This window comes from Dunckerocampus dactyliophorus, chromosome 18 (assembly GCF_027744805.1).
Source record: "Dunckerocampus dactyliophorus isolate RoL2022-P2 chromosome 18, RoL_Ddac_1.1, whole genome shotgun sequence".
Classification (NCBI taxonomy): Eukaryota; Metazoa; Chordata; class Actinopteri; order Syngnathiformes; family Syngnathidae; genus Dunckerocampus; species Dunckerocampus dactyliophorus.
In genome coordinates, this window is record NC_072836.1 from 20400334 (window position 1) to 20427465 (window position 27132).

Here is a 27132-nt window from a genome sequence, read left to right on the forward strand (position 1 = left end):
AGTGGTTTTCCAAGCTGGGCCCTGCTGTGCAGATGCATTGGCATCACATTAAAAGGGAGTGTATGCAACTGGCTCCAAATAAAATGTTTTTGAAAAACACCAAAAAATATAAAAACACCACTGCATATGCTAATAATAGTAGTTTTTAAAAGAACAGATTGTACAAAAAAAGTTGTTATTTTTCACAATTACAAATCAAACAGAATAAAAAAATAACTGCCGTTCATGGCTGTCCCTCAGCGCTGTCTCGTATGCACGTAGGTACATGTCTGCAGCGCGTGCACATACACAAAAGCAGCCTCCGAGGCTGCTTTATTATTCATTTATTTTTAATGGTGAAACATGCACTGTGACACTTAAACCAGCTGCTAGATTGCATCTCGGGTTTAACATTTCATCAAGTAGCCAATGATAATGACAATTTGGACAATATTTTTGCATGACGCTTATTGGCTCAGGTCAGCTGGGCGATGATGACATCATGAAGCGTTGCAGGCTCCTTTTGCGTTATTGTATATTTGCATAGTCGGGAAACAGTCGCTGTATTTACTGTTTGGAGAGATGTGTGCATGGAAATGGCGGTGATGGTGATCGGCCATGCAGAAGACAGGTGAGGGTAGAGTGCGGGGAGGGGTTATGCAGAGATGAGGAGGAAGAGGAGGAGGAGGGGAGGGGCTGGAAACAGAATAGAACTGCATTGACGACAGAACCAAAGGACAAAGAGAAGATTGGACTTGCAGATAGAAAAAGAGGCAGCTCGGGGGCTCGGCGCTGCTACATGAAGGGTGACAGAAAAAGAAGTGCTTCTGTATGGCAACCAAAGGCTCTCGGAGGAAAACACATCACTGACACAAGCCCTTCTGCTCTCTCTACCATAGCGAAGAACACATACTGTCTCCGTGTGGGTGCGTGTGACCTCATTCGCTGTGTTTGTGTGTCCGTATGAGTGTGTTTGCCCCATCCACAAGAAGGAACAAGTCAGAGGACAGAAGTCTGGCGGACCTTCCAAGCACTGCTGCACATGCATGCTTCTTTGTTTGTGTGCGTGTGGGATGTGTAGCTGGACTTTTGTTGGACTTTTTATTAGACTTTAAGGACAAAAGTATTCAAGCACCTGGCCATGCATGGAGTTGCAGCTTTTCCTTGCGAGAACATCTTCTGATCATCTATTTCTGTTCACACGTGTATGTGCAGAATTGTTGCATGTTGTGTACAGTAAGTGATGTTGTGTGTCATTGGTGCATGGTGCAAACGAGCTGAGAAGGTCCCTCCTTTCGATCCCTCCTGTGGATAAGCACCGGTGTCTAACCCCGCCCCCATTTATCTTGCTACCTCCACCCACCATTCCCACACTGCCACACAACGCCACAACACTGACCAGCCCACCCCTGCACTTTCCACAAAACAGAAAGAAAATATATAACCAAACAAACAACACCACTAAAGATTACACCATGTTGACATCTTACTACACCCCCTTCTAAAGCCCCACCCTCGCCCACACCCCTTTGTCACCCACAGGAGACTTAGGGGCGGGGGTCCTCTCTAACCTTGTAGGCCACCCGTGCAGGACACCTCTTCCCGAGGCCTAGTGGAGGACACATGTGCCTCAGCATGTCATACATTTGCCTGCAACTGAGCCTGCCACTGCACCACCAGCCAGTGCCACCACCCCAGTAACCAAGAGACAGAAAAGAGAGAGATGGAGAAGGATGAAAGCAAAGAGAGTGAGAAATATGAGGTGAAGGAGAAAGAGAGAGAGAAATACCAAAAGAAAAAAAAAGAAAAAGGACAAGGTTATTGGGCTGATTTGTAGACATGGTGGCCATGATGAGGCTTCTCTCTGAGCTACACGAGCCTTATTACACATTATTCATAACGCTAATAATAATGAAAGGCGCACTTGGAAATCATATACAGTATGAGATATGTATGTATCATCTGTTCTCGTCAGAGTTTAGCAGGCTTTCATACAAAAGCACCGTAATTAGTAGCCTAGACACACATTGATTTACTTGGACAAACTTACTAGCCATCAACTCTACACAACTGGAATTTCATGCAAAATGTAGCATCGTTAGCACATTACTTCCCCTAGTTTTATAGCAATCCCTCGTTTATTGCGGTTAATTGCTTCCAGACACGACCATAAAAATTGAATTTCTGCGAAGTAGGATTCCTTATTTATAAATGCATAGAAAACCAAGCTTTCTAAATACCGTTTTTATCATTAGAGCCCTCTAGACATTAAATAACACCCCTATAGTCACCTTTACACTTCCACCCAATATACCAGACATAATAAAAGGAAATAAGACATAAATAAGACTAGTGGTCGCTGCTGCAAATGTTTTATTGGTGGGGTGTCGACAGGAAGTGACGATGGGAGTTCAGAGTCAAGTTTTTCCTTGGCGTGGGTTACGGCCGCAACCGTAGCCGGTTTTAGGGATTATCGTGCCTGTTGTGAGATCATTCAAACCTGCAATAAAATCCTGTGGTTCCGGCGATCGAGTTTGGTGCTTGTGTGTCTCACTGAACATTACAGTAACATTACTGACACCTAGTGACCCGTGTAGAACACTACATATCACAACGTTGTTGAACGCGCCTTCCGAATGCCTTACATTCCTATTTTTTATGCTTGAAAATGCTTAATTTAGGCAAAAATACATAACATTTGCTTAAATGTGCATTTTTTTCTTTACTAATAGTAGGCTGCATTCAACCATCAGACTGCTTGGTTTATTAATGAATATATTTTTGAAAAACAGTGATGGAGTGCAGCCGCAAAATTCTAAGCGCGAAGTAGCGAGGGATTACTGTATTACTGCATTATTTCTGATGACGTGGGTGAAAGCGGACGACTGGGACTGAGGATCCAGCCCATGCCAGCTGCGTGAAACTCAACCAAGGGCCCGGTTGTCTTATTTTTTACTTTTATCGCAGGGGGACCCCATTATGCAATATTGACTATTTGTCAAGTTGACCAATATATTAGTTTATGAGCACCAAACATGAGAAAAACGTATCATCTCCCCACTTGTTTGCTTCACTGTCGCTTTTGAAGTTTTGGACGTTCATGCTGTCATGAAGGGGAAACCTCCATGACATCGCTAGATGAGCTAGCCCAGGGAAAAAAGGCCACAATTTCACAAACAGGCTTTGCTACACATCTTAAAATAAAGCCTGTTAAATAAAGTTACAGTATAGGCGCGGGAGCTTTAAGTTTTATAATTTAGTTTTTCTTCAGTGAATAGGCTTGCTGTGATTGTAATGTTAGCACTTTAGCTCAGGTGCTCAGCAGGATTTGGACCCTACAAGCTAGCGAGTGTTGCCCTGTCTGTGAAGGGTGCTGTAGATACTTAATGGTAATTTAGCACTTGTACTACTTTATCATTTTGTATGATTTCCTACTATGTTGATGTTTAAAACCACATTGGTGTGTGTGTGTGTGTGTGTGTGTGTGTGTGTGTTTGCACATGAGACCGGGCGACAGCTTGACAGCAGGCACCAAGCTGCTCCTGCTCACACAAGGACGGGGGAGGAGAGGGAGGGGTGTCAATGCAGTTTCTGTCGTTCCCCAAACCCCCCAAAACCAAGAACAATGCAACACTACAGTGGGCCACCGTAGCTTGCTACATTATAGCCACAACAAGCAAAATAAAATCATCGTCATAACAAAATGATCCATTTTAGAATGCGATAAAACATCCTCTTTGACTTTTACACTTCACATGCGTCTCTGGGTGTCTGCATTGTCCCGCACATTCTCTCGGCATTGCAGAATGCAAGTTGATAATGGTGGGGGGGGGGAAGATATAACAACTGAAATGGAAAGGAAAACCCCAACAACTAAAACAATAAAGCAGCATTCACTGCATTCCTGGATGCTGCGGCTAGCAAGTGTGCTTGAGAATTGTTGTTTGAATGGAAGTCAAACCTTGCAGGCCACCCTATGGGGGCATTTCTTTCCTAAGCCGAGAGGCGGGTCGATAACTCGCAATAAACTGTACATGTCCTTATAATGAATGCGCCCGCTGCAAGAAGAATACAGGGGAGTTAGGAGACGCTCACACACAGGAAAACACACACACAGACATTCATAACCGAGAGAAAACATTGGGAGGAAGAGCACAAGAGTCACACAGTATCTGAACATCCTTGGCAATATGTTTAGTGTCAAAAAATATCACCTGCACAGGAATGCGTTTCATAATACCTGGACACAACACAGATACAGTACTGCATGCCACACACTGTTAGACGTGGTCCAGAGCACCGCTAGTGTGTCTAACTAACCACCAGCTGCATGCACGGACACTTAATGAAGCAATTGCCAAGCAGCCACATGTGTGGTAACTGCTTAATCGCTGCTTGTGGTGCGCATATCCCCTCCCTGTTAAATATGTGCTCAACCCTCCACTATCTGTTTGCTATTTCCTTCCCTCTGCTTCCTGCGCTGTGGTGTCCATCTGGCGGTGGTGTGGAGGTTTGAGGGCAGCATGTTAGTGGTTCAATTATCAAAGTAATACATTTACTGGTCTGATTATGAACAGCATTTAGAAATCCCTGACAAGGAGCAGGGTGGGCAGTGCTTATGCTTGCTTTTTTACATGTATTCTATATTTAATACAGAGCGGTGATTACACAGTGAAATAAATAGTGTACTAATTTACTTGAGACAAGGCCATCAGCCCCTAGTTTGTCATTAACAGCCAAATTGGCGTGGCTGTCATGCAAATCTTGCACCCTATGCCCTCTGCCGGGCAGCAAGTGGTGGTCGGACAAACGCAGTGACGTGCGGTGAGGTTCATGGCTGGTGAGGCACTGACGCCTTTGGAGTTCAGTATCATACAGAAAATACATTTACAATACAGTTCAAAAGACAAATATTCATATTTAATTTATGTTAGCATTATTTGTTTTTTTAATTTTTCACCATGACGGGTGCCTCACCTGCTCGGTTTCACCTGCCTCCCCTGACCATACGCCACTGGACAAACGTGTCACATGACCAGCAAAAAGAATCAGAGCAATTCTGTGTTTCTGGTTCTGTGTAAGTTCCTGCGTCTGCTCTAAAGCTACACTTTTATTTGACTTAATTTAATGGTATATAATTTAATGACTTTCATTTCATGTCTGTTCGAGTCATAAACTCGTCATTGGAGGATACTTTTTGATAAAAAAACAAGACTGGAAGAATTGGAGGTTTCACAACTGAAGTCTGTTATTGCACTTATAAAATATCTTGTTATTCCTTATTCCTTTGACTTCACTAATATTGGTGCATATCAATGTCACACTTACTTACTATGATTATCTGCTCGAAGCCAGAGGGCTCGTCTCTCCAAAACAAGTCCTCCATATGCTCATCACCTGATTTAAATAGGCTTGGGTGTCTAGGCATGCGAGTCTGCCCTTCACCGTCTCCGTCCCTCATAGGAGAAGCTCACACCTCCCTTCAGATAAGTTGCTTCCGATATTAACACTAACATTTCAGCATGAATAGTTAGACGTTTCTCTAGAAGCTCTCTGATCAGGTTGTATTGATTGTCTCCTGCGTGCATGTTTTATTAAATTGTACCTCTCATTATCCTCAAAGAACTTGTCTCGGCCCTCATCTGTTTTGGTGCCAACAGCACATGTTCCCTTGCCAGTACCTCACTGACGTTTTGCATGCAAACGCCCCAGACTTACGGCTTGAATGACCATCCACCCCCTTTCTAGTGTAGCGTCAACGTGCAGTCTACAGGACAACATCAGCAACAAGCACACACATATTGGAATACATATGCCATGAAACTTAGCATGACTACAGTAGAGGGGTCATCATACTGTAGAGTAAGACAAAGGAGGCTTTGCAAAGAAGCGTGGACGTTGCCACAGTAAGTTTTTGGCTGTATTCAGATGCCAGATGTAGGATTTGGGATTGGGCTTTTTAAGGATAACTTGTACAGTACATAAAGGAGAGGAAGAAGACGAAGAGGAGGAGTGGAAGGAAGTGGGTGCACTGTATGAGTGAGATAACCAGATGTCCTTTAGGGTTATTCTCACCTCCGTCACAATCCCTTTGACAGAAAACTAGAAAATTGTGGCAGTCCTCACGAAGCAATCGCCATCCAACAATAATAAGTTGTTAATAGTACTTCCTGGACTCTGTGCTGTATGATACTATTAGGATGACACGTATAAAAAACCCACAACATTACAGAATTGTTGAGAAGTTTGCATTTTCATTGCTTCACCCTGTGTGAGCAAGCATGTTAAAAGAGGCAGAAAAAACAAGAAAGTTGATGTTTGACATGTTGGAGAATAGCATCTTTAGCTGCAGAGATGTGACACGTTTATGGACGCGTCCAAGGTGCGGCCATTTGTGGCCCGTGGATGTTTTTTCAATCAAAAAATATTATTTAACAGGAACTCTACAAAAGAACAACAAAAATGGAAAAATCAGCAGTAATCGTAGAATCGTAGAATAAAGACAAAATATTAAGAGAAAAAAGTTGTAATTTGACAAAAATAACATCGTAATATGAGGAAAAATAACGCTATTTTAGTAGTACAAAGTTGAAATATTAAAAAAAAAAATGTTGTAATAAAATGAGAAACAAACAAAACAATGAATGAAGTTGTAATTTAATTTACAAGAAGAAAGGTGAAATTAAACAGAAATGGAAAAAAACAGCTGTAATTTTGTGAGAATAAATTTATTATAAAGAGAAAGAAAGTTGCAATTTTACAAGTTGCAAGAATAAACTAATATTATGAGGAAAAATATTATATTTTTCCAAGTTGTAATAATATAACAAACAAAGAAAGCAAAATAAAACTGTAATTTTTGGAAAATTTGGTTGGGGAAAAATGTTGGAATATTAAGAAAAGAAAAAAAAACAGCAAAAATGGGGAAAAAAGAGCAAAGAGCGAGGTTGATATTCACAATATGCTGTTTCATCTACTGTATACCACAGAGCTGAAATGCATTGTTTTCTTGAAATATGTATAACATCTTTGCATATCTACTTGTGTCGCTTTACAAAATATCAAAGTGGCCCTTGCATCCTTTCATTTTTCAGTATGTGGCCCTCGGTGAAAAAAGTTTGGACACTCCTGGTCTCGGTGCGAAACAACGAGCTTCAGATTAGTCGATAAAGAAAAAATATATGAGTTGCAGCCCTGCTGGAATGTGATCCGTTTATGAACACAACCAGTATGAACACAACCAGTGTTTTGCACGTGTGTGTGTGCACGGTGGCCAATTTCTTACTCACCAGGCAGCAGGATCATATTCTGCCCATATCCTCACATACTCATCCAGGTGGTGAGGTCCAAGTATGGAAGAATCTCTTGTCAGATACTCAAAGTTGTCCATGATGACGGCCACGAACAGATTCAGCATCTGCACGAGCGCACGATAAACACTTACCAGAGAAGTTCAACAGGTCGTGTGACAAATGGTCCGCTCGGTGCACTAACCAGGAATGAACAGAAGAAGATGAAGGAGACAAAGTACAGGTAGGCCACTTGGCTGCCACACTCTGGCTCCGTATTCCCAGACAGCTCGTCGCAAGGTTTACCCCCGAGACACGACAGCATGATCTCATGCCACGCTTCCCCCGTTGCGCTCCTGCAAATACAAAACCATTACTTCGTAACACATTCTTCCCAAAGGCACACGAGGCTTGTGTCAATAACGGCACCTGAAGAGCAGCATGAGAGCCTGAATGAAGGTCCTGAAGTTGTTGTGCTGGTTGATGGCGCTCTCCCCGTCTTCTTCGATAGCAATATTCCCAAAAAGCTGCAAACACGACGGCACTGTGAAAACTCCGGTACACTTACACACAAAATGCAGTCATGGTCAACAAATGAGAAAAACATCACAGGTTTGATCTGTTTTCCATTTGCCCCAAGAGCAACTTTAAACACCTTCTTATTATACTAGTTATCAACACTTTTAAGTTAGTCTCAGAGGTCCCACAACATTACACTGGAAGTGTGTTGCACAAAATCTAGCCTTGATGCTGTATTTTAGACAGCTTAAAGTGCTTTTGGCTCCTCTGTGGGTAATTTTGCCGCCGTGTTCAACAAGAACAGCAGAGACTTGTGGCGTAACTGTGTTAGTTAGCAAAGAACAACAGAGGCAACTGCCAATGACGTCACAGACGGGCGACGGGTGACTTCCCATTGTGGTTTCCATGCAAGCACGATGCTAACAGTGACATTTTGTAATAAAAATGCGGCGTGAACACAGTTGGTCTCACACAGTGTATTAATAGCATGACGAGACACGCGTGATATTTTATGTTAACCGGTGAGCTCAGGCAAACTTTTTGCGAAACTTTGACTTAACCTAAAAAATACGCTAACTGTAACTCTGCACTTGGCCAAGATAATAGATGCAATATATATCAACAATGTAACTTTATCACAAATATTAGCAACATTAGCATAGCTATGTGAGCTACAGTGCTAACATTACAGTCTCATTTTAACAGCGAAATCATAAAAGCTGTAAACCCGGAGGAAACACTGGTAAGGAAGGAGATTTTCCCTCCAAAAACAACTTTACATAGGACAGTTCGAGCGCTCTCTTCTGATGGAGATTAAAGTCATTAACAGGCTCTAGTGACGCCAACATATTAATGTTATAAGTAGGAGTGTCAAATTAAAAGATTAATAGTGATAATTAATTACAGTTTGGGCTTGTTTAGCATCAACTAATAGGCTCCCGCTGTAGTTGGGAGGGTAAGGTGAGTAGCGGAGAGAGAAAATGTGAAAATGGAGGAGCATGTGAGAGTTGTCGGTCCAATGAAAAGGAAATTCTCTGCAGTTTTTAGGTGAGATTTAAAAAAAAAAGACATAAATCATAATTAATGAATCGCTCAATGTTTTTAAATCTCTTGGCAGGACTAGTTAAAACATCATTAAAAAGTCACTTTCACATAATTGGGGACCCTTTAATAATAGTCATGGCATATCTAAGTTGCATATTGTCTGCCTAATGTAGGCCCGACATCTTTCAGGTGAGGCTGCCACCCACCTGCATCCCAATGATGGCGTAGATGAAGAAGAGCATGGCAATGAGGAGGCATACATAAGGCAGAGCCTGAGGACAGACAGTCATTATTGCAGCATGTTAGATGTAAGGATTTTTCTGTGTACACAATTAAATGCAAATATCTATCTGTGCTAGCGTGATATGCTGTACGATTGAGGACACACCTTGAAGGACTGAACGAAGGTCCAAAGCAAGATTCGAATGGTTTCTCCTTGCCTCAGCAGCTTGATGAGACGAGCTGCCCTAAACAGCCTCAGGAAACTTAGGTTGATGAAGTTATTCTAAAGCCAAAGTAACCAGGGAGAATGAACATGAATTCAATTAGAATTACACATCGCAGAAGAAAATCATGTGAAAAAGAGGAGAGGGATTGGAGGGAGGAAAAATAAAGATTTAAAAAATATCCAAACTCAACACAAGTCCAAAGCAAAGCAAACCAAACGCAGCAAGGCTCCAACAAGCTTTTCATTAACCAAACAAAAACAACACAAAAAGGGGGGCAAAGGCAAATCTTTTCATCCAAATCGGGTTTCATAGTCAATGTGGTCAGAGTGGTGAGTACTTCAAAGTGCAGGGACGCAGAATGTTTGCTTGGAAAGACAACCAAATGCACTAATTCTCTCAAGGCAACAAAATGCAACCTTTTCATTTCATGACGCAAGTCCACCACGGCATGCAGATGTGCTCTAACACAAGGCGGCAAAAAGTCCAGACGCCGTCACGACTGACGGTGGCTGACAAATGAGCAAGAGGTGGCTGAAGCACAGGTCAGGGCAACTTTTGTTGATTGAACAAAAACAGTCAACATTCTTCAATGTGTGTATCATTCGTTCTTTTGTTTTTCCATTTAAAACAAACACTGAAAGAACTCAAAATATGAAGAAGGTTTTGTTTTCCTTATTTTACATCAATTAATTCAATGAAATATGAAGAATATGAATAACAAGCGTGTAAAGCGAATTTTTGAGATTTAGTTTGAGATGCTGAGTTAATCCGGAAGAGGTCTGGAGTGGGCATAATTACCGTAATTTCCACTGTATAAGTTGCTACTTTTTTCTCAGGCGTTGGTTCAAATTCATGGCGACCTTCTAATCTCACGACAACTCGTATGTTTCAGAACCGTCATTTTCCATTACATGCACACACCCCCATCATGGAAAACACACGCAGAAATGCATTAGATGCAGCTCTCAGCTGTACTACTTTGTGATGAAGAGGACAGCACAAGCTCAAGGACGAATTTGCCTCGAGACGAAAGTGACACTGAGAGGAGAGAGATGGCAACACAAAGTGTGTGAGGAAGGAATTGTGAGGCTGCTCAATTCTGAGGAAGATGAAGATAGCGATGAATAGCTTGTCTGGTAGTCTACTGTCTAGTAAGTAGTCGTATTACATGCACTGTAAATTTTATTAAAAGTTGAAAAAGAGCTTTCATTTAGTGGGTGAGGCGTACATTCAGGTGCACTAAATAGCCCGGAAACTACGGTAAATATTTCAGTGTGCAATCTGCCACTTTCAAAGCAACATATAATTAAGTTAGCAACAGCCTCCAAACTTGCCATTGTGTGTATTTTTAATTCTCCCGGTGCTCCTCTTCTTCTACGTCTGTTAACCTGCACAGCAGGTCCACATAAAGCTATTTCCGTGTCAACTCCCAAAAACAAATAATATTTGTTTATTATCGATCTTCTTCAAATTTGATATAATGAGAATTAAAAATGAAAAAAAAAACACAAAATGTTATTAATTTTTTTGCTTTACTTTAAAAAAACAACAATGAAAAAACACACCATTATCTGTTTTTTTGTGTTTGTTTCAAATGGAAAAACAAATGAACGACTGATACACAGATTTTTCTTCAACTGTTAAAATGGTGAAAGAAGAGAAGGAATACGAGTGTGGCTCCTACAAAAAAAGGAGACATGCACATGCAGCTTCTATCCATGTAGATGTTCACTGCGACAATAGGAGCTTCCTGCAAAAGACATGCAAGGAACTGCATTCATCACTGGTGCTCTATGCCATGGGCACATTTTGGGATTTGATGCTTGCTGAGAAAGTCCTCCCAGTCACTGTCACAGGTCTTTGCTTATATATATACTGTGTATATATATATACTGTGTGTGTATATATATATATATATATACAGTATATATATATATATATATATATATATACACACACACACACAGTATGTGCACACACTAGTTCATCATCCCAAGGGATAGATGTGATAATCCTTTACTAGCTTCTTAGCAAAAGATAAATTATGCGTGGGATTATTAAGAATAGTATTTGAGACAGTGAGTGGCAGAGGAATTAGTAAATACATTCAAGGCTGAAAGAAAACATGCACAAGCAGATGCAGTAAAGCAAGATCTCCAAAAAAATTACAAACCATCTACATGTGGATGTTGCAGACGCATGGTTTATAGCGGCAAGTTTTTGGATTTTTGGTTGGTTCGAAGCAACAACCAGAGTCGGTTATCATGGGAGGACACAGAGGATTCATAGTGCATTTTGATTGGATGGGATCACATTGTTGAGGGGGGAAAGGGGCATTATGGGGCAGAGCGAAGTAGATCGCCGTTAAGATTGTGGAACATTGAATGAAAGCATGTAAAAAAAGATAAAAACAAGAAATAAATCAATGGTCAGTACAGTGATTAAGACACAGTGTCACAAAATTGGGTGTAAATTGTAACTGTCTTTGGGTACTTTCTTTTGAAAAGCTTCTGAGCAACACGTACATAAATGATATTTTAGAATGTGTTCGGAGCAGCATACGTATGCCTGTGTTAGCTCCAGTGCAAACCCTGTTGTGACGAGTGCTACAATCGTTTCTGTAAATTTTCCACAAAAAACATTTAGCTGGGGGATTTTAGAAATATTCAAAGTTGGTCACATGATGACAATTTATTTGTCAATGACATTTTTTTTTTTGCAATACTCCGTGAATACCAATATGACACTGAATAATACATGAGTAATACAGAACAAAACCCCCCACAGTTCTAAATAAAATGAACATATTGCCTTTTATATTTTTCCCCAAAACATTCCAGAGTAACCGGCAATTTTGCAAATGCCCATATATTCCCGTTAATTTGAATTCATTCTCATGAAAAGTCTCCAACTTTTGCAACTTCAATCGTGACCAACTTCTGACCAAGCTTCACAAAACAAATATATACACAGTATGTATATATACATTTACCCACAATAATGCTATCATTTTCCATCATTTCAAAGAGGTTTTCTATGCTCTAACTATGAAAATACTTGATTTATAAATAAGGAATCCTACTTCGTGAAAATTCATTTATCATGGTCGGGTCTGGAACCAATTAACCGCCATAAAAAAGGGATTACTTGATTCTTGTGAGAATAGACTGACAACATCCAGAAAGGTCTTCATTTAATGATCAAGTAGCTCAGTTTGGAAACGATGCCTCACATTGTGGTGCATTCAGGTGACATCGGGCGCTAGCCGATGTTGTTCATTTCAACCTAATATGACAAAAACTAAGTATTTTTCAATTTGACTTTGAGCAGTTGTCCCAAGTGTTCCATCGTTGTCACTAACAGGAACAGATTCTGCTAACCTTCCAGACGGCTACCTGATAACTTGATTGGCTATTAGGTTGCTTGGTGAAGCTGGAAGTGCGCCGCAGCATCAGCATTCTTCCAGCCTCGCTGTCAGTGAGTCAGTGCCACACTTCCAAGAGTGTGGTCTCTCCGAGGCCCACCAACTGGGACAATTATATAAGACTTTCAAGACATGTTCGTGCATGGCTGAACAATGCAGGGCTGAACGACGCCCTCTAACCCATGGGCTCTCCCCAGACGCCTTGTCTTGTCTTCTGTACGCTTTCAGTCAGTGTGACAGATGTGCAAATCCACACACACACACGGAGAAGCTCAGATGATAGCCCTAATTGTTGTTGCAATGCATCATTTGTGCACGTCAGTCCACTACTCACCCCAAGTTCGGTAACCAGAATGTCCGTGATGCTGCCCAGAACAGTCACACAGTCGAAGATGTTCCAGGCATCTTTAAAATAATTCTGTGAGCAGGATGGACAGGAAGGATAAACAAACCACAAAACCAACAAATCTCATTGCGTGAGATTAAGAAAAAGGGACACGTTGTGGCGGACACTCGCGGCCATGCTTCTCACCCATTTGGCTGTTGGGTGTTGGGTCGGGGGGGGTGGTTTGCGGGCTGATTGACGAATGAAAAAGACTGAAGAATGAAGTCCTGCTTGAGACCAACACTGCTTCTTACTTTCAACTGCCTCATTGGTGCCCCCGACGTGATTCCAATGTGGATCAATATAGAAATATCGATACTTCCGATACCAGCTGTTCATGCTCTCAAACTGAGTCTCACATCAAAATATCAATATTTTTAGTAATGTTTGTCTGAAACATGTTGAAACGATGATAGTCATCGGAGCCATGTGTGAATTGTGAATAAAGTTTTCATTCTTATACTGTAGTAGCTGTTATTTGGGAATTTTTAAAATACCATTTTACATATTTTATATGATATTGTCATGTGTTTTTTCTGTTGTTTATATTAGCTTGGCTATATTGTAAATCACTCCACTACCTCAATATACTTCAGAGTCTAAAATAAAGAAATAACTGAAATAAATGAACAATTTATTTAATTAACAATTCATTCATTTATAATTCATTTATTTAATGAAATGTCTTGTATTCCTAATGTTATGATATGGAATACACAATCTTTCCCAAACACATTAGGTGAATTTGCACAAAGTCGGATCGATATCGGCAATACCAGCTTGAATTTTACTCTGGCTCAGATCGGAAACGAAATCAGTGGTATCGCACATGACTCGCTGAAAGGACATATTGGTGACCCTGATGTAGCAGTTGAAGGGTCAGGCAGTGTTGGTCTTAAGCAGAACTTTCTTCTTCAACTGCCAACAACAGAATGAATGGCAAAACCCGAAACTCCTACTTGGCGCCAACCTTTGAAACAAACCCCAAAAACATAGTCCACAAACCATGCCCCCAAATCCACACAATGGGATAACAGAGCTGAGATGCTGGATGTTCCTCATATGCAAACGACACTTCAATAGACCAGCCACACTTTCATTAAGCAAGAAGAATTGAACTTGTGAAAGTGTTGGAAAAGTTCCTTGCATTCCAATCTCTAATTAACCCATCCACCCAACCGCACATCATTACGGACATTAATCCTTCTTTCTTGCATGCAATTACGAATTTCTTATAAGAACGAGACTGAGTTGAGGAGTTTGCTTCTTTTGCTCTCCTACATGCCGCCTGCAGCCAAACTGTGCATTAGCCCAGTGGAGGGACACGTAACCAAAATAAACCACCTTGATGCACACACACTCCTAAAGACCCCGTGTTGTTAGAGTGCACAAGTGTAGTTTGTGTGTGTGTGTGTGTGTGTGTGTTTTCCAGTGCATTCTCTGAGATTTAAATCCTCTCTCACTTAATCACCGCCCGCTTCTGTAATCCACGCTCCTCTTTATACCGCCTATCTGTCATTCACCCTAATTCCTCTAATTATCTCCACTATGTCTTCTTAATATTTATCCCAAAACTATTAGTCTCCTCCCTCACCACCTTCCTGCAAGTATACAATATTACGATTCTGTATGAATTCCCCGATTTTGAGTGTTGATGAGCGAATGATTTGTTTGCAGGCACATCATTCCCACAGTCCCTCACCAGCGCTCCAAAGGCGATGATCTTGAGTACACACTCCATGGAGAAGAGCGAGGTAAACACGATGTTCAGGTTGGCTAACACACCTTCGTAGGTTTCCGAAGCTCCGTCATACTTAAAAAAAAAAGGCACATTCATTCAAGTGAACACTGTCGTCGTAGTGGCAATGTACATCATCCTCGCTACCTTCATCATCAGCACAATTGTGTTGAGCGCAATCATCGCCATGATGGTGTACTCAAATGGCGGCGATACCACAAACTCCCACATGCGGTACTGAAAGCTGAGCTTGTTCTTGGGCATGTGGCGAGTCAGAGGCTTGGCGTTGATGGCGAAATCAATACAAGCTCTCTGTAGACACACACACACACACACACACACACACACACACACACACAATAAGCATGACATTTTGTGGTTATCTTGCCACCACCCTTCCTCCATCCTCATTGCCTCCTCACCTCATTCTTTTCTAAACTATAATCCTCCATCATCTTGTCTCCTTGCTCCTGGAAGGTGATGATGATGAGAGCCACGAAGATATTGACAAAGAAGAAGGGGAAGACCACGAAGTACACGACGTAAAAGATGGACATCTCCATCCGGTATCCCGGGCTGGGGCCCTGATTCTCGTAAGTCGCATCCACTGAATGTTTCAGCACCCTGAGAAAGATGGGATGGGAGGGGGCGGAGGTTAGACGTCGGGGTGCGGAGGCTGAGTCGCGCATGTGACGGTGCACGTGTACTCACTGCGGCCACCCCTCTCCAGTGGACACAGTGAAGAGGGTGAGAAGGGCCCAAGCCACATTGTCGTAGTGGAAATCGTACTTCTTCCACTCCCGCTTCTGTGCCTTTACTTCGTTATCGCGCTCATACACCAAATACTCGCCTCTACGACGGACAAATGGCAGCTTCAGCACACACGGGGATGGGAAGATTGCTGCTAGGCACACTCGTGTTGAGTCAGAGTCATTTCAAGGTGCCGTATTATACGATTTTTAATATTTTATTTTCATTTGTGCATTATTTACATGCATGCAGTTTATTTGTTATTAATCATTTTCTTGATAAAATGCCTAAAATTCACTTTGGACCTGTAATTATGTGTTGTAATGTTTCAAAAGATGACATCGATGATAAATTTGCTTGGTTTGACTTAAATAAAGTAAAAAAATATATTAATTATTATTATAAGTAAAAAAAAGATATTTAAAAATAAAAAATGTTTAAAAAAACAAATACGTTTTCTTGGTTTTAATTAAATAAAAGCATAAAAATGGATTAATAAAAAATAAAAACAAGTGCTAAGCTAGCGGTTAGCATGTTGGCCAACACAGTAACAGTCTGGCGATCGGGAAGACCCGGGTCCCATTCTCCCCTGGGCATTTCTGTGTGGAGTTTGCATGTTCTCCCCCTTGCGTGTGTGGGTTTTCTCCGGGTACTCTGGTTTCCTCCCACATTCCAAAAACATGCATGTTAGCTTCATTGGAGACTCTAAATTGTCCATAGGTATGAATGTGAGTGTGAATGGTTGTTTGTCTATATGTGCCCTGCCATTGGCTGGCGACCAGTCCAGGGTGTACCCCGCCTGTCATCTGGGATAGGCTCCAGCATACCCCCGTGACCCTAAGAGAAGCAGTATAGAAAATGGATGGATGGATGGATACAAAATAGAAATAAAAGTAAATGAAAGTAAAAAATAAAAATGTAAAAAACGAATACATTTTCTTGGTTTTATTTAAATAAAAGTAGAAAAATATAGTAATAAAAAAATAAAAACAAAAACAAAACAAAAATAAATAACAGTAAAAAATACAAATAAAAATAAATGGTCTCGACTTAATGCCCAAAGGAAAGTATGGGTCCCAGGTCAAGACTATTTGAGAACGGCCGCTTTAAACAACCACCATACAAGATGATCTTGATACTTGGCAGGGACATTCTAAAAAATGACCATGTCAATATTTGGATGCTGCCTTGCAGTCCAAAAACTGCAAAACCACAATCTCCTGGTTGCTAGAGACGTTTCAAGATGCAGCAAACCTAATCAACAAATCAAATCTTCGAGTTTGATTCCCATCCCCAGCTGATACTACGTTGCACGGACCAAAACATTGACTGACCTGCAGTCGCGCTCAAACTCTTTGGATTCGTCGGTGCAATAAAAGAAACGTCCCTTGAAGAGCTGCACAGCCACCACGGCGAAGATGAACATGAAGAGAAGGTAGACGATCAGAATATTGAGGACATTCTTCAAAGAGTTCACCACGCAGTCAAAAACAGCCTAGAAAGGAGACAATGTTGAATAAGAGTTACACACAAAGAGAAACGTGCCAGAGCGCCAAAAACAAGCTATACTGTATATTGTCACTCAAACTTTCCTGTTCAATTCCAGCTGCTACTGTTACCACGACAGACAACATACCTTGAGTTTGGGAAGACGCTTTATGGTCTTAAGTGGCCGCAGCACCCTGAGCACCCTCAGGGACTTGATGGTGCTGATGTCTTTTCCCTTGCTGCTCCCCCTACAGCAAATGTGCAAACACAATCACGCAGAGAGTCAGCGAGTGCATGCAGAGTCCTCTCAATCTTAAAATAGCAGCAGGTGGCCACAATTTGATGTTATTTGTGTCCGAGTTAACTCAGAATGAGTAACTGCGTCTGGTTGAACACATAGCAACGCATGCTGCATTGCTATGAGCTGTCACATGAGCCTTAGTTCTACTGTAAGTGTTGAGTTGGCTACATGCTAGAGTTAAGGTGCTATTGTACAACTACAGTACATGCTACTATACTGTATAGCTAAACATCTTTAATACTGCAATGTAGTTCAATGCTGTACAAAGATGACTTCAGTCATGTTCAGTATGTCACAAAAACGAGTACACTCCTCACATTTCTGCCAATATTTTCTAATATCTTTTCATGGGACAACACTGAAGAAACAAGCCTTTGATACAATGTAAAGTAGCCAGTGCACAGCGTGGATAAGAGTGTCAATTTACTGTCCTGCAATCAATTAATGCCACACTGAGCCCTTCTTTGGTGGACTTGCTCTGAGTGAACCTGTCCTGACAAAGCGCTGTATGGTCTTGGCCAACGTGCTGCAGCTCAGTTTTAGGGTGTTATAGCCTAGAACATTTCTGTTTTTTCACATTCTTAGGGAGTTTTTTGCCATGAGGTGCCATGTTGAACTTCCCGTGACCAGTATGAGAGAGTGTGAAAGTGATAACATCAAATTAAACCACCTCCCCATTCACGCCTAAGAACACCTCCAATGAATCACATGACCCAGAGGAAAAAAATTACTAATTGTGCCCAATTTGTACAGTTTAACATAAGGGTGCACTCAGTTTGGTTGCCAGCAGATATTTATGGCTGTGTTGAGTTATTTGGAGGGAACAGTACATTTACACAGTTATCCAAGCTGCACACCGACTACTTGACATTGTATGAAAGTGTTGTTTCTTTCGAGTGATGCCACATGAAAATCTATAGAGTCATCCCTCGTTTATCGCGGTTCCAGACCTAACTGTGATAAGTGATGTAGGATTCCTTATGAGGAAATCAAATATGTTCAAGTTAGAGCGTAGAAAACTTTGTAAATACGGTTTTTAACATTATTAGAGCCCTCGAGACATGAAATAACACACCTACAATCACCTCTACCTTCGTATTACCCAAGACAAAATAAGCCATTTAAGACAAAAATAAGACATACAGTAATATAAACTCACACGTTAGCATTAGGAGAGTTCCTTGTTACTGTTACTTTTTTTACTTCCGGTTTCTGCTCTGTACTTCCTGCTGTGGTTGTCGTCTCATCAATTGAACATTACTGACACCTAGTGACCGGTGCAGAATACTACATATCATCACAACATCGTCTTCTGAATGCCTTATATTTGTATTTCAGTTCATTTAACCATTTTTATGCTTGAAAAATCAAAAATATGTGTAAAAATGTGCTTAAATATGCATAGTTTTTGACTAACAATAAGCTGCAGTTAACCACAAAACAGCGATGATTTATTAATTAGTACAGTTTGAAAAAGCGAGATAGAGTGAAGCCGCAAAATTCACAGCACAAAGCGGCGAGGGATGCCTTTAATGTAATATTTTCTGAAATGTGAGTGGTGTCGTCACTTTTGATGTCTAGTCTACACAAAGACGTTTGCAGAGAGAGTTTGGTCATCGCCTCTTTGAGACGCAAAAATACTTGAAGCATTGTTAGTGTTGGGACTGACCCTTTACAGGTCGGAATGGAATGTTTTCCCTCTGCGTCATGCTTGTTGATAGAGGGAAAATATTACGTTCCTAATAGAAATAATACAAACCAAGACCAAACAAATTGAAATACAATAGCAGAGTCAAAATAAGGTGTGTGATACGTGGCACAAACCTACAGACCAACTCTCTCCTTTCACTGTAAACTAGTCTATAAACAGCAAACAACACTGGGATCAGTTGTTTTCAATGCATTGTTCTGTCGGCATGGAATCTTCCCGTCTTTACTGGCAAAGACAAAGATTTCAGCAAGCATCTCTGCGTGAAATGCTGAGCCAAAACTCTTTTAAGCACTTTGACACAGGCTTTCTTGAAATATGCATGAGGGTAAAGACCTTTCAAGTGAATGTTTGTGCCAGTGATACATCCTATCAATGAGGCACCTAAAAAAAGGAACCTATACAGCATGTATTTAGGCTTTAACCTGCGTTCCCTAAACTCCTGGATAAAACTCAGCCCGGTCAAAGGTCCGTGAGGGTGGCCTGAAGGGAGGCAGCAGCTGCCTGTGTAGCTGTGTGCGTCTTACAGGTGTTGACGATTAACATGTCATATTGTGTGCTCTTTTACACTTGAATTATTAAACTCCATTTTGTAAAGCATGCTAAGAAGTTCTATATATTTCAAGAAAAAGCTGCCTATAATTAGTATCAACTTCGATCTGCTCTTTTTCCCCTGTTTTTGCTGCTGTTGTTTTTTTTCCCAAATAATCTTCGTAACATTCTGACTTTATTCTCAGAACATTTTGACTTTATTTCCATAATATTATAACTTTTCCCCATGGTAATTTTCCAAAAATATCAATTTTGTTTTGTTTGTTTCTTGTTTCAAGACTTTAAAAGAAAACACATTTTTCAACTCTATGCTACTAAAATGACATTATTTTTCCTCATGATATTACTTAAAATTAATATTAACTTTATTCCTGTAACATTTTTTTCTAATTAGAATTTAACTTTTTTCTCTTCATGTTTTGACTTTATTTTTGTAAAACTACAGTTTGTTTTTTTGTTTTTTTTTACATTTCTGCTATTTAACATCCTTCTTTTAAATTTTCTTCTTGTGATTTAGACTTTATTTTCCTCACATTATAACTTTTTCTGACACTTAATCATCCAAAAATTAAAACTTTGTTGCTTTGTTTGTTTCTCATCATATTGCAACTTTCAAAAAAGTCTTTCTTTCATATTTCAACTTTATGCTTCTAAGATGATGTTATTTTTCTGCATAATATGATGACATTATTACCGTACAACTTTTTCTCGTTAAATTACTTTTTTTTTAGTTATCTTGTTATATGTTATACATTTTTTTATGTGCTGCGTGCCACGTGGACACCTCTGTTCTAAATGAACAAACTTTCATTTTCATTTTCTGTCATGCACCCACCTAGAGGACAGAAATAGTTTCATGCCGCCCAGATTTGAGAACTATTACCATTGAGAACTTGTAATATTCACTGGTCTATCTGTACAAACCACTGTATGAGTTGCTGGCACCAGTATCAGTATCAGTCGAGGACATGATCTGACTGCTTGTCTTATTGTGTCTGAGTCAGAGCTCTTCCATGGTGAACAATGAAACAAAAGTACAGACACGTATCTGTCGATGGAGCAATGGATGGGAAGGGGAAGGAGTATCATGTGTGTCCACCGGACAAACACAGACAAAAGTAGATAGAGAGGAAATCTGGGTAGGAAAAAAAAAAAAGAAAAAAGGCAACTTTACCCTCCTCCGCTGTTGGTGTTGGTGGTCCAAACGGAGAGATGAGAGAAGGGTGAGAGACATTTAGAAGATGCAAAGAGAGAGAGACAAAAAGACAAAAAGGTCGGGAGGAAGAAGCATAATGGGACTCGTAGAGTGAGAGGGATGACAGAGAGAGGAAAGAAGAAAAAGAAGAAGAAGAAGAGCAGCTTGTGACCCTCCCTCCTGTAGGCATTATCAACACTGAAACAGCATCATATTGGATCTTCATCAGTGCTTCTGACTCTGTTGGTCATACCATCCATGTTATGATATCATCTCTATAAATACTCATTTAGCAATGATTACTTAGGGGCTGTCCCGATACAACTTTTTCACTTTCAACACGACAGCCCAGTTGTTTCCATCAATCAGTGAAACTACAAATCGACATACCAGCCACAATATTAGGGACACATGCACAATCTACAACAATGCATCGTGATGCAGTATGTTTTATCATCAAAAGCTGCCGTCTACACTTGTTACTCATTTTAACCAACAGATGAATCCACGCCAGCCACAGCAAACACGATCTGGCGGGAGGGAAAGGATTACGTAAATGTCATGCTAAGGAAATTAATGAAAGGGTCAAAGGGAAGGTGCTAAAAGGTTTAAGTGTTTCTTAAACGCAGCACGAGAGCAGGAATAAAGCCTACCTCTGTCTGCGGAAGCCTTTCTAGACTAAAAGCTCAGTCCATCTGCAGAAATGCTCCGTGCGGCAGGACAATCGGTCTGAGATTCTAGCAGTCCTCAGACAGACTAATTGGATTTAAAGGAGTGATAAACATCTCCAATGAGGCTGCTGAGCCTTTCTGGAGTGCTGTTTGATTTCGATCAATTGAGTTAAGACACTATGGGGATGGGCATGAGACGGCAACGCTTGTCATGGGGAAGCAGACTTTATGTGGTCTGTATCTTTCCAGTAGCATTTGCTTCTTATACAGGAAACTAAAAGTGTGCAAATGTAGTCAGTAAACATAAAACCATCCCTTATTCATAAAATGACTTAGTTACTACAATACTACCACAGGAAATTCCCGTGAGGACACAGAGCGGGGGGAAAACATCCATACCCATATTACATGGAAGCGCCTATGAATATTGTATGAATACGTATGAATGTCCGTACGTTTATGGACATAAGAAAGCCACTGACACACTTAGATTCAAGTGAATAAGAGGAAGAGTGCGAGTAAGGAAGACTGGGGTACAAAATAAGGATCTTCCAAATGTGGCAGGACAACTCAAACCCTGGGGAACTTCATGCTACATCTATGTTTTCTTTATGGGACAAGTTATGGGGACAAGCAATTTGTCATCTTCAAGGCGGCCCGGAATTTCTAACTATATGTGTTGAACTAGAAAAAGAGGAGCAGGTGCTTTGATTGTCCTGCTGAGATAAATTTCCACTTTGATACATACTGTATCTAGTTCAAGCTCTTATTGATTTTAATTGCAGAAGAAACATATTTTGCTTAATATTATCCCAGGGTATTGACTGGAGGAGCTCATCAGATGCATGGCAATTTATCTTAAGTTTGTCAAAAGACATAACATGATGTAATTAAGGGGTGTGGCCCAAAGTAGATTTACACAGCTGAAAATGGGTGATGTCATCTATCATATTTATCCTTGGCACCCACTCAGTCCAAATAATGAAGTTAAATATGAATATGAAGAAAAACTTAACTGGGCCTGACATGATTAACTATCATATGACACATTTACCTGTACAGAAATAGAAGTAAAAAAAAAGCTAGAAAATAGAAATAACAAAAATGGTATTGACCTGACTATAAGTATCTTTTTTCCCTATTAAAAAACGTCTGAAAAAGATCTAGAGATTTATACATACACAGTCTATCAGGTGTTTTATGCACACTATAAACCTTGCAATCCTGCCTGCACTCGGCGCTCCTGGTGCCACTCACTCGACTCATGTGACTGTTTTTGTCGTTGGAGTTCAACAGCTGCTGTGTTAATGTCCAAGCAGAAGCTGCAGTAATTCTACATTTGATCAAAGTTACTTAAGATTAGTCAGATGAAAACACGATTGCTGCATATATGTGATCAAACATGTGATAGCAGAGTCTAATTAGGACCGACTTCCTGCTTCCGTACTCTAAGCATCATGGGAATTGTATTTCTTTAAGCGTGGACATAAAGTTAATCTACTGCAACCTGCAATCTATTTTATAGGTGTTTACACATAACTACACATCAACATAAATGATTAATAGCAGCAAACGCCGTCATTATTTTACCTAATCATTTTTAGTTTTTGTTTCAAACAGTTTAAAGCGTAACGCCGAGGTCGTGCATGCAAACACCATGAGCACTAAAGATTAGGCAGGTAAGAAGTGTGGTCGTCAACCTCTCATAGAACACACAGATGGGAAAGGGAAGAGGAAACTAGAGGAAGAGAGTCTGGAAAGAGTATTAAGTTTAATGGAGGAGGACAGAAATCTTGAGTGTGAAAATGAATGAAATTTATATATCGAGAGAGACAAACGTCATCTTCAAATAGGGACTATGGGAGAATTGAGGGGACTGTACCACAAAGAACCAGCATGAGTGAAGAGAACAGGCAGGTGGGAGGGAGACTTACGTGAAGGCGAAGGCCACCAGAGCACCACTAACCACAATAAAGTCGAGGATATTCCACAAGTCTCGGAAATAAGAACCCTGGTGCAAGACCAAGCCCAGATCCACCATCTACAAGAGAAATACAAGACCTTGGACTTTGCTGTACAGGAGATACTAAAGCGGTGAGGTGATTTGTTTACCTTTATAAGCATCTCAAACGTGAACACTCCTGTGAAGACGTAGTCAAAATAACGCAGGACCTACACAGAAAGACAAATTGAATGAATATTACTCTACTACAGCAACAATATTTTTGGACCCGCCATTAATTTGCGAGGTGTTAATTGGAGCTTTGGTTACCACCTTCACTTCTGAATGAGTATAGATATGATTTATCTGTGAAGCCAGGATCAAATGACGTCTTACATTGTTACGAGTGGAATCAGGCCAGACCGGGTCTTCAGCAGCAAGGGCGATACTGCTCATGGCAATGACCAGCAGGATGCACATCTCAAAGTAGCGCAGGGTGCAGACGTAGTGACAAGCCCGCCGAAACCTTCAAGTAGACAAAGTCATTCTTTTCATTGTAGCGCATATCATCTCATCTGCTTTGGAAGAATACATAATAGCTTAAGCTGTTGCATTAGAGTAGACCCACTTTCCGTGTGAGATTCCAATCTAAATCCAAAGATCAAACAAAAGCTAAGTAGGCTCGCTCCTCCAAAGCCCCGTTTCCACCAAGATGTACAGTCGCTTCAACTTGTCGTAGCACGGGAAACCTTAATCTGGCTTGCCCTTCTTTCACCGGGGGTGTAAAGGGTAGTGATCCAACAGAGCAGTGATTTCAACAAAGAGGAACACAACACAGTAAATATTTGGTGTCCCTCAGGATGCTTTGCAGCCACCGTTGATTTCTATGCAATGTAGTGTTTGTGTATCATGAATCAAATGGTAATTGGTATATAAAAGGGATCTTTCACACCTGCAGCAGCATAGGTGCATAAAAGTCAGTCCTGCACTCTTCTAAATGTATTTTAGGTCTCCTAATTTGGCCCTACTCACGGGTTCGTGGTGGACAGGATGAACATGGAGGTGAAGGGAGGCATGGGCCTGGGTCCTCCCTCGCCTCCCTTATCATCATCATCATCGTCGTCCTTGTCCTCCTTCGCGGGCAATGGCTCTGTGTTGGCATTTTTATTGACTGGGTTTCAAAAAATAAAAGAAAGAAAGAAAAATGATGAATACCGTTCCACAGTTAAGATAAGAGCATGAGACGAGAGGATGAGAGGATGAGATTCATGGTTCTGTCCTTACCCTGCAGGATGGCATTGGTGGAGGGAAAAATTGGCATATCCAGAGCCGTGTAGTCAGGGTGGGGATGCCTGATGATGCTGTTGGCACGGTGATGTCCGATGTTCCCGTAGCTGTCTAATCTGACCAAACTCCCCCGAGTGCCACTGTTAGCGAGGTGGAATGCAGAGTCGAAACCAGCGATGACGGTGTGGTTGGCAACGGGATTAGGGGGACGCTCGCCGGGAGGGGTGGAGACAGAAACCAGTTTGGTATTCATGAGGTTGTCCATGTCTTCACTGTCCTGCCCGTCTTGCCTGGACAGTCTCTTTTGGATGGGCCGTGTGGTGGAGAGGTTCGGGACACTGCCATCCCTGAAACGGAGGGATTAATGCGAGTTTCACTTTATGTCTTTTGTCTGTGTTGAAAATGCATACTGTATGCACTGGGGGTGTCACAAGATCTCTCGTTCGCTCGTGGGCACTGGGACTGGGATGGTAATAAATTCATTAATTAATCACTCAATAAATGAAAACGAACTTGATAATTTTGCCGGTCTCGATATATTGACATGGGTATGCGTGTCTGTTTTCCTCGTCTCTCGCATCCAAACGGGCAGGACGAGCGTTCACTCTGTGCATTGGTTTCAGCACCTTGGTTCCATCAAACAACAGAATGAACGGAATGAACCCTTTTGTCAGTCAAACAGTCTCTTTGTGTCAGTGGGTGGAGCCGGGGCTGCTAGCATACACACAGGGTGCAGAAGAGTGTAGCCTTGTGAGGAGCAATGCAAGATAAAGTAGTAGAAATTTGAATTAGTAGATTGCAATATCTTGTCAGATTCTTTAACATATTTTTTCATTGTACTTTTAATAGTAGTAATAGTAATAGTAGTAGTCTCGTGACACCCCTAATATAACTAATATACTGAGACACAAGTTAATAATAGTGATTGGGATACACTCCTTAGCCTCCTTGTTTGCTAATTCTTCATTTTATCAAGACAGTTCTACGCTTCCAGTATTGTGGGAAGACTCTTTTCCTTTCCAGCATGGTCAAGTAAAGCTTGGATGAGTTTGGAGTGGAAGAAGAGGGTCCCACAGACAAAGTCTTCCCAGAAGAGTGGAAGCTGATATTGTAACAATGTTATCTTATTTCAGGTGTCCCAATACTGAATTCCATCTACAATAGGTTTGATTATACGTACTTCCTGCGATGCTGGCACATCTTCTTCCCCTCGCCTTCCTTCTGGTTGCTATGGCGATTTCTCCTTGGCCTCCTCTCGCCGCCATCACCGGCTGCCTCCTTCTCTCCTCCCTCCCCACATCCATCCACCCCTTTGCTCTTGTGTCTTCCCGTTTTTCCAGCTCCTTCTCGACCATCCTCGTCTTCCTCGTTCTTGCGATGCGACCTGGGCTTCCTGTGTTCGGACTGCCCCGCCCCTCGAGCCCCACTGTGGTTGTGGTGATGGCGCCGGGTCGGCCTCTCCTCTGAGCCCGGCCCCGGGATTACGGTTGCATCCAGTCTGACATGAGAGGTGCGGTGGTGGTGCGCTCCTTTGCGGCTCCGCCTGCTCTCGGAGGACTCACCTCGCTCTAGAGGGGGTTTGATGGGGCCTACTTGACAGCTTTGCCTGTGGAGGTTGTCGGTAGGATGCTGCTGGCTAAAGCAGAGTTCTGGGTTGTTCTCTGTGTTCTTGTTGGTGTTGTTGTTGCGGTTCTCAAGGGGGTCAACGACCAAAGGTCGATCCAGGTGAGTTTTCATATCCGGTCGAACGTGTCGTGAGTAGTTGACCTGAATAATGATGATAAGACATTTTGTTTAGTCTTTAAATGGCTGGGAAAAATAGATAGATACAAATAGATACAAGTGACTACTACACCAGACAAGCAACATGTAACATGGCCGTCACTTGTGTACACAGATAGCACAAGTCTAGTGGCATCAGCTTTGCCTTGTCCTTTACATTGTTGTGCTCTTCCCTCCCCGTCCTTGCCTTCCAGCGGTCGTCGGGGTCCAGCTCGTTGTAGAGGGCCTCGCGACTGGACGCCAGAGTCTGCTTCCTCAGCTCCTTGGTGCGTTGCTCCCACACCGATTTGCTGAGACCTTTATTGTGGTTCTTATGTTGCTCCTTACTGTCCAACACAAAGCACAGCGAAGTGGAGGCAAGCGTCAGCACGTTTGCGGAGCAAAAACACGCTCAAACAAGTGGGAATGATGCGGAAACAAACGGCAAAATTAGAAGCAGGTCATGAAGACACACTGGATTGGGTTGATTGTCCACAAGAAGCAAAGGGCAAGAATTTGGGGAAAAAGAAGGGGGGGAAACTGAGATCGGGTCATAATTTGTTGTAATTAGCAATGGTTAAGCTCAGTAAACTAATGATTGGTCATTAGAAGCATTTTTGAATCTACCACCTCTTTTTAATGGTGAATAG

The 27132-nt window shown here is 41.5% G+C and overlaps 1 protein-coding gene across 18 annotated transcripts in view; it reads right to left on the reverse strand.

Annotated features, from left to right (window-relative positions):
* cacna1aa (calcium channel, voltage-dependent, P/Q type, alpha 1A subunit, a) overlaps positions 1 to 27132 on the reverse strand; it is an 89502-nt gene that overhangs the window by 19998 nt on the left and 42372 nt on the right. For 11 of the 18 annotated variants that reach the window (XM_054760315.1, XM_054760320.1, XM_054760317.1 and 8 more), the window contains 20 exons: positions 26661 to 26829; positions 25902 to 26488; positions 24719 to 25068; positions 24467 to 24605; positions 23831 to 23960; positions 23605 to 23664; positions 23427 to 23533; positions 17214 to 17313; positions 16912 to 17072; positions 15539 to 15679; positions 15250 to 15451; positions 14975 to 15139; positions 14792 to 14902; positions 13039 to 13122; positions 9220 to 9336; positions 9038 to 9103; positions 7698 to 7795; positions 7474 to 7624; positions 7269 to 7396; positions 3941 to 4037 (listed from right to left, as the gene is read on the reverse strand). In XM_054760315.1, the coding sequence (XP_054616290.1) occupies positions 3941 to 4037; positions 7269 to 7396; positions 7474 to 7624; positions 7698 to 7795; positions 9038 to 9103; positions 9220 to 9336; positions 13039 to 13122; positions 14792 to 14902; positions 14975 to 15139; positions 15250 to 15451; positions 15539 to 15679; positions 16912 to 17072; positions 17214 to 17313; positions 23427 to 23533; positions 23605 to 23664; positions 23831 to 23960; positions 24467 to 24605; positions 24719 to 25068; positions 25902 to 26488; positions 26661 to 26829 (3163 nt within the window). Of the gene's footprint in view, positions 1 to 1550; positions 1648 to 3940; positions 4038 to 7268; positions 7397 to 7473; positions 7625 to 7697; positions 7796 to 9037; positions 9104 to 9219; positions 9337 to 13038; positions 13123 to 14791; positions 14903 to 14974; positions 15140 to 15249; positions 15452 to 15538; positions 15680 to 16911; positions 17073 to 17213; positions 17314 to 23426; positions 23534 to 23604; positions 23665 to 23830; positions 23961 to 24466; positions 24606 to 24718; positions 25069 to 25901; positions 26489 to 26660; positions 26830 to 27132 lie in introns of all 18 variants that reach the window. The other 7 variants (XM_054760328.1, XM_054760321.1, XM_054760318.1 and 4 more) reach the window with 3 other exon arrangements.